General features: G+C 46.4%; 2 protein-coding genes across 2 annotated transcripts; both read right to left on the reverse strand.

Moving 5' to 3' along the window:
- Nucleotides 1–718: 718 nt before the first annotated feature.
- LOC147428922 (wall-associated receptor kinase-like 20) lies at nucleotides 719–3,558 on the reverse strand. Its single transcript, XM_086495300.1, has 3 exons — nucleotides 2,543–3,558; nucleotides 2,301–2,360; nucleotides 719–2,213 (listed from the first exon to the last, which is right to left on the reverse strand). Exons 1-3 carry the CDS (start codon nucleotides 3,387–3,389, stop codon nucleotides 1,129–1,131), a joined length of 1,992 nt encoding a protein of 663 aa, XP_086351426.1. The 5' UTR covers nucleotides 3,390–3,558; the 3' UTR covers nucleotides 719–1,128.
- A 684-nt stretch (nucleotides 3,559–4,242) lies between these two features.
- On the reverse strand, nucleotides 4,243–4,671 carry LOC147428923 (uncharacterized). Its single transcript, XM_086495703.1, has one exon. It carries the CDS (start codon nucleotides 4,669–4,671, stop codon nucleotides 4,243–4,245), a length of 429 nt encoding a protein of 142 aa, XP_086351829.1.
- Between the last annotated feature and the right edge of the window lie 2,849 nt (nucleotides 4,672–7,520).

Below are 7,520 nucleotides of genomic sequence, written 5' to 3' on the forward strand. Positions count from 1 at the left end.
TGGTGCAAGTGTGTGAGTGCGTGTAAGGTTATCACTCAAGTGAATTAGGTTCCAAGATAGATTAGCTTGGACTCATAAACACAATTTTGAATATTGACTTAACTTAGCAGAAGCTCACCGTAGACAAGTATGTAATGCAAAATGAGTTGTTTATTGATTCAAAAAATGAACTTTAAGTAGCTCTACAACCTTGCTCCACAATATGTGGAATAAATCCACTCTCCTCTCCTTGACTCTCACCTTAGGACAAAGCTATCGCTTTACTGCGATTGAGAGTTCAAGTAGTAGTTGTAAGAGGAAGGTATGTAGGGAATAGTCCCATTAATAATGAGTGTAAAGCAAGAACAAATGTGACCACTAAGTAGAGCACTTAAACAGGGTAATGTACTCATATTTTTAGAATATGCTAAGAGCATCGTGTGCAAACACAAGGTTAAGGGCGGTAAGAGAAGAAGAAGAGAGTTTTAACGTCGTAGGAAATTACCCCAAGAGACCTTGACGATCTAGCCGGCGAGGAGTTAAACTTGAAAGGGCGGTAGTAATACGTGTGCTAGTTTCCACCCAACTGCGCTAGCTTATAGCCTCCTCCTAACATACACACTATCCGACCATGCCGGTGGCCTTGCCCATAGGACCCATGTCCTTACAAAACTCAAGGCCTGTTAAGAGAGAGAGAGAGAGAGAGAGAGAGAGAGAGAGAGAAAGAGAGAGAGAGAGATGGAACTAGACGGACATGAGATGTTCATCATTCTAATCAGCTGTACAAAGGTGCCTAATTTAATCCTCTTGGCCTACCTTTGCTAACATATACAATGAAGCATTAAAATACTACCAAAATAAAGAAAAGTGGGAGCATTCCTAGCATATGAAAGGCTTACTCCTGCGAATACAGGAACCAAGAGATTTCTGGCTTTCTATAGGCACTGATTTATAGTACAAAAAAAAGGGAGAGGAAAGTAGAGCACCTACAGGGCAGCTGTTATATCACAGACAAATTAGCAAACAACCAGTATGTGAGCCCGCTCTCTCAAACAACAAAGAGTTAGATCTCATGTTCCTCCTTTCATAACATAGCTCTCATATATGGTACTCACTCTGAAGCACTTCCCATTTTACCCCAAATGCTTGCTACACATCATACACATATCCATTGTTGCTCTCCACGTCCGCCCTCTCCGCCGCCTCCAAAGATGAGATAATTTGCTGCAATGTCTCGGCTACCTCTTTCATCGGTGGCCTGTTGAGCCTGTTCTCATGTAAGCATTCCAATGCCAGATCGATCACTGACCTCATCGAATTCAGCATTTCGTTGGATGCCCCCTTCACAAGCTCCTGGTCAAGCACCTCATTAACCTTACCTTCCTCTTTCCTTATCTGCACCATCACCGCAAGATTCACGTCATCTTGGCTTCTCATAAAATCAATAGCTCTTTGTGATGTCACTAGTTCCAACAACACCACACCAAAGCTATATACATCACTCTTGTCTGTGAGCTGGTAGTTGCGGTAGTACTCAGGATCGAGATAGCCCAATGTGCCCTGCGCACATGTAGATACATGAGTGAGGTCAGGCTCCGCTAGACGCGAAAGCCCAAAGTCTGCCACTCTAGCATTCATTGTTTTGTCCAATAGAATGTTGCTGGACTTGACATCTCTATGATAGATAGGCGGATATGCTGCCGAGTGCAGATAAGCTAAGCCCTCTGCAGATTGTAGGCCGATCCGCAAGCGCATCTTCCAGTCCAACGTGCCACTGTTTGCCATAAGATGATCATAGAGACTCCCATTGGGCACATACTCATAAACCAGGAGAGGAAGCTCGCTATCGACGCAGCAACCAATCAGTCGCACTAAGCTTCGGTGATTCACCTGAGAGAGAATCCTCACTTCATTGAGAACTTGGTCCACCCCTTTGATGTTGCCTATCTTGGCAGATTTGATGGCTACCTCAGTCTTGTCATCAAGTTCTCCTTTAAACACTTCTCCAAATCCTCCGCACCCGAGCACTTGGTCACGAGCAAAGTTGTTGGTGGCGCGCTTCATTTCCTTGTCGCTAAACAAGCGAGCCGACTTGCCTCCGCTGTTGGTAGCTAGGATCATGGACCTCTCCTTGACAAGCTTCGCACGAGCTCTTTGGGCTCGGCGCCGTCGTCTGTATGTATAGATCGTCAACGCCATCAATACTATGAGGCAGGCGATTCCGATGGTGAGGCCTGGCATTTAAGCAGATTGAGAACTCAAAACTCATATCTTAATCTATATAAAAGCATTGAGAGCACATAGTAGAAATGAAGGGATACCGATGGCATATACGGTTTTATGACACTCTATGCTTCCACTGTTCCTTACACAGAAAGGGGCTGCCATAAGAGAAGACAAGTTATAAGGTAACATTAGGCAACAAGCAGTTATGTCTACCTCTGTGAATGCAGGCTTATTGATATGCTTGCAAGCAGCCTATCAGCTCAAAGTGAAAAACTCTCTCTCTCTCTCTCTCTCTCTCTCTCTCTCTCTCTCTCTCTCTCTCTCTCTCTCTCTCTACCTTTGGGACATGTGCCTGTGATGGGGTCCCATTGGTAGCCATGGTTGCAAGAGCAAATGCGCAGCGGTAAGGAGGGGGGCATAGCGCCTGGAGGAGCTCCTGGTGGCATCAATGGTGCAGGAGCATTTAAACAGGTCGAATTCGCGCCGCATTGTGCCTGTGTTTGGCACGGTGGCTCTGTGGGCACCTCCCAATTCAGCCGCATTCCAAACCTTGTTCTCCGTGCATCATCAACACTTCCCGTGGAAGGAGGATCCAGCAAGCTCAACAGACTGACATACCCCGACTCTTGACCGAACACAGGAAAGCCATAGCGAAAGAATCTGCCATCGGTGACGAAAGAGCAGCAGAAGAGGTTGCGGCAGCTCCTCTGCGGCACGGAGGAGAGTGCCCTTCGGCAGGGGCCGCCGGGGAGGCAGGACAGAGGCGAGAAGCGCAGCATGTCAGTCGCATTGAGGAGCAAGATGGTGTTGCCGGGTGCAATAGAGAGGGGAGAGGTCGGGAAGAGAGAGAAATTGTGGGCGGCGATGGAGTCCTCGGTCACACAGGACTCGCCCAAGAAGGGGGCCGTAGCAATGACCAAGGAGCGCGACAAGGGATCCAGGCTTTCCACTGTGTAGTTGCCCGACATCGCGTTCACTACCAGCTTCTTCTTGCCTGTGCATGTGACTCTGTAGAATGGGTGCCCGCAAGACTCCGATGTGCTGAGCGGATATGGCAACTGCAGCTTCCCGCACGGCCCACATGCCTTGGTCCCTTCGCAGGGGCGCAACCAGCAGGTGGTCGCCATCGCTAGAACACAAGCTATCAGCGCAGTGCTTTTCTGCTGCAGGCACGAGTTCGCCATGGCTGCTCACCGGCTAACACTAGCAGGCTCCGGCCGCCGCTCAGTGGAGTCAGCTCACTTCCACATACGAGTGTACGTAAGACGAGTCCTATCTATACATGAAGTGACATACTCTCTCTCGCTCTATCTCTCTCTCTCTCTCTCATCTGACTTCATTTACGATCTCTTCACCTGCAAACTGCAATCCGATTGTCTCTGCACCAAACTTGCAAGTTGCACAACTGGTAATAAAGCATCTTGACAGCGCCGTCAGTGCATGCATTTCTTTCGGTTTTTTTTGGTGGGCGGTTATGCCTGGGCACCCTCAATGCTCATTAGTCATGACTAAGGCTGAGTTCACATTGAGGAGGTGGAAGAAACACTCCAAAAGTTGTTTTTCCGGGTGGTAGAGTTGGCTGGGTTTAGACTGAAGCGGCGGAAGAAACAAGACTTCGCAAATCTGCCGCCACCTAGTGTGAGTAGTGTGGAGGAGGAAAAGTGAAAAAGTGAAGGGGGTTGAGAGAGGCCATCAACTCTTCCGAGGGGGGGGGACGGGGGGTCGGAAGAAAAATGGAGGGCGCCCCGCTGGAAGAGTGCCTCAAATCCAGCCAATCAAATTTCGCCATGAAGAATCCACGCCCCTTTGCATTTCTCTTCCGTCGCCTAGTCTGAACCCACGCTTACATAATACACACTTCCGCCACCCATTTGTTTACATAGAGGATGGAAGAAAAAGTCACTCGATTTTTTTCCGCCATCTTGTGTAAACATTGGAAGAGTGAAAGGAAGAAGCATTTAGCATTTGCATCAATAAACCATAGTACAAACCATAGCATAAAAATTATTAAATTAAATACATTTGTTACAAAAAGCTCTAACTTGAAGATGATGATGAATCTACTTCCTCTGAAGCCTCATTTCCAAAAATTTCTTGGACATTCATACGTGCTTGCTCTTTATACACTGCCTTTGCAATACTGTCTCGCCTCTCAGAGCCTGCCCCAAGGTCATTGGAACCTCCTTCATCCTTGCCTTGAGCACACTTCATAGCCTCCTCTATTCCGACTTCCCGTGTTGCCATAAGCTCCATCATGGATGTAGCACCTGCTCTTTGATCCTCTGCCGCACGCCCACCATGACCTGCCAATTTTGCTTCTGCCTCCCGCACCCACTCCATATCAAAAGATTCTCCATGGAAAATACAAATGTTGTGAAGCACAAGACAAGCTGCTACAAGATCTGGCACATAGCGTAGATTCATGTCACATCTTTTTAACAAAATTCTAAACCTTGCCTTCAACATTCCAAAAGCTCTCTCAACTGGCATCCTTGTACTTGATTGAATGAAATTCCAGTAATACTTGAGGCGTGACATCCCTACTTTGCACCCTTTCAAAGGCACTAGAATATATGGCCGTGCCGGATATGCGCAATCACCAACTAGACAATAGTTGCCTAGCTCCCCTTTTGCACATCTTTGTCCTAGCTCACTTCTAGTGAAATGCAAGGAGTCATGTACTGACCTGCCCATCCAGCATCAAAATTCCATATTGAACAATTAGCGGATACGGTTAGTTGCAACAAAATAGAGTGGAAACCTTTTCGATTGAAGTAGTCGACATGGTTGTCCCTTGGTGCAATGATGGGAATGTGGGAACCATCTATCGCACCAACAACAAAGGGGATTCCTCTTGCAGCCTCAAACTCGCAGGCCAATGTCTCAAGTCGAGAGTTCTATCTATACACGAAGTGACATACTCTCTCTCTCTCTCTCTCTCTCTCTCTCTCTCTCTCTCTCTCTCTCTCTCTCTCTCTCTCTCTCTCTCTCTCTCTCTCTCTCTCCCTCTCTCTCTCTCTCTCTCTCTCTCACGCACACACACACACACACACACACACATGACTTCATTTACGATCTCTTCACCTGCAAACTGCAATCCGATTGTCCTTGCACCAAACTTGCAAGTTGCACAATTGGTAATAAAGCATCTTGACAGCGCCGTCAGTGCATGCATTTCTATCAATTTTTTTGGTGGGTGGTTATGCCTAGGCACCCTCATCATTCATGAGTCATACTAAGGCAATGGTCACGCACTACTTAGTTTTCACTTGACAGGCGCTGACAAGGGCAGCTTTCCGCAGCTTTTGACCACACAACTATGCTAAAAAAGGCATAGTTACAAAACTATGCCGGTTAGCTGCCTGTCAGCCCTCTTGTTCTCTCTCCGGCCGCGCCTCGCTCTCTCTATCTCTCTACCCGCTGCTACCCGTGTCACTCTGAGCATCCGTCCTGTCATGGTCAAAACTGGTCGAGGCTTACGGATAACTAAGCCTCGCGTGCACATGGTCTAAATAACACAATGCATCGAATGAGGAATGATGATAGGATAAACGATCAAGAAGTCTATGCACGTAAACTGGGACAATCGCAGGTGCAAGTGTCACATTAAAGCTAAATCTGGACACAAATTAAACCCCAAAAACTTGAGCAACTTATGTTGGCTCAAAAAATAAGATCATAAAAACGAGGAGGGGTACATGATTTACATGTAGGTGAGGTGGTAAGCTTATGCAACTTCAAACCTGGGGCATGAGATTGTGGGTTCAAAATCGTGTCGTGAAGGGTTGGCCGAGTCCCCATACAGCCTTACTTTTTGTGCCGCTCGCATTTAGTTCTCCTCGATTTTTGGACTGCCTAGGTTCAGTTTGCCTCGAGATCATCGATCCCCTCACCACCCCTCATTTAATGCTTCCAAACCTGGACACGAAGAACTCGGAAGAGAAATTCCCCATGCAAGGTATCTCTATTTCGCACGGGCCTGGGTGGAGAGGATCAAGGGCGCCGTTGTGATTTTGGTTACGACTTGCGAAATCGAGGGCCATAAATTTGGTGCCCCGAATTTACCAATGCATATGAATATATTATGTCCCACATTTATGACACCAAGGGGACTCCCATACGTATCAAGAACCGTGTGCAAATAAAAAGGTTAGATCACAAGGCTTCCAAGAGCAAGGTCTCTGGTTTAAGTTGCGGAGGATGAAGTCCTAACATTTCTTTTGTAGAACCATTGCGCAAGGCTAACACCAATCTCCGAAACTTGCTCACATGGGAATCCTCTCAGCTCATTTACAAAAGGATTGATTATAAGTATATATTAATAGTCTTGTACAATGGTCACATTGCTTTTGTAATGGTCTAATATCTAAAGCTATTGCTCCTCCATCATCTGATGCGTCTGCCTCCTCTGCCACAAGCTCTTTTGCAACAAATATTTGTACTTTTCTAGGCCCTGTATGACCATCCAGTCTCGAAATTCATTTCACCATCTCCTACTTCTTGTCATTTAGTTGCTCTTCCCACACAATGATATTGTTTTTGGACTACATAAGTTGGGGGTACCAGCTAGAGAAAACTCACAAAATGGTTGTATAAGTTGAAGGAAAAATGTTAGACAAGGGGAACTAGAACCTAGGAGTCCACCTCCCAACCATCCACTATATAACATGGCCCATGGCCCTTTGCCCTAGTTGGACTCTCTTTCCACACTGCCTAGCCCGGCCTTGCCCTTGTCTAGTCCGGCCTTGCCGTTGTCGTGACATTACTCCCCCCTTAAGAAGAGTTTTCGTCCTCAAAAACAAAAGTGGAAAACTTATTCTTAAGAACGCTAATGTTTTCCCAAGTGGCGCCTTCCTCAGGTCGATCTTTTCACTTGATTAAGGCTTGTTGACATACATGATGACGTGTACGTAACTCATGATAATCGAGAACACGTTCAGGTTCATGCGGTAAGGTAGGAGGTTTAATGAAATCAACCAAAATCTGTTGGTCAATGACGTTGTTGTCCCCATGTAACCGCTTACGTAAACGGCTTACATGAAACACCGGATGAATACAAGAATGTGTAGGTAGCAATAATTTGTAGGCATGATCACCTACTCGCTTGAGTCTTTTGAAAGGCCCACATTATCGGGGAGATAATTTAGGTGTTGGCCCAGTTTTCAGACTTTCTGAATGTTTTGGCACACGTAAAAATACTTCCTCCCCTTCCTCGAAGGTAACTTGCCGACATTTGTCATAAGTATACTTCTTATACCAATCCTGTGCTTGTTGGACATTCTGATGAACGAATTTCAGCATATCCATGTGGTCTT

This window comes from Adiantum capillus-veneris, chromosome 22 (assembly GCF_014529385.1).
Source record: "Adiantum capillus-veneris isolate H3 chromosome 22, ASM1452938v2, whole genome shotgun sequence".
NCBI classification, from domain to species: Eukaryota; Viridiplantae; Streptophyta; class Polypodiopsida; order Polypodiales; family Pteridaceae; genus Adiantum; species Adiantum capillus-veneris.

What these genes read in the sequence shown, in the direction of transcription:
- LOC147428923 (XM_086495703.1), bottom strand. Translation starts at nt 4,671, where the DNA reads ATGTTGAAGGCAAGGTTTAGAATTTTGTTAAAAAGATGTGACATGAAT.
- LOC147428922 (XM_086495300.1), bottom strand. Translation starts at nt 3,389, where the DNA reads ATGGCGAACTCGTGCCTGCAGCAGAAAAGCACTGCGCTGATAGCTTGT. An exon ending in CACAGGCACATGTCCCAAAG is followed by an intron (nt 2,361 to 2,542) that starts GTAGAGAGAGAG and finishes CTCTTATGGCAG; the next exon opens with CCCCTTTCTGTGTAAGGAAC. An exon ending in TAAAACCGTATATGCCATCG is followed by an intron (nt 2,214 to 2,300) that starts GTATCCCTTCAT and finishes CTTAAATGCCAG; the next exon opens with GCCTCACCATCGGAATCGCC.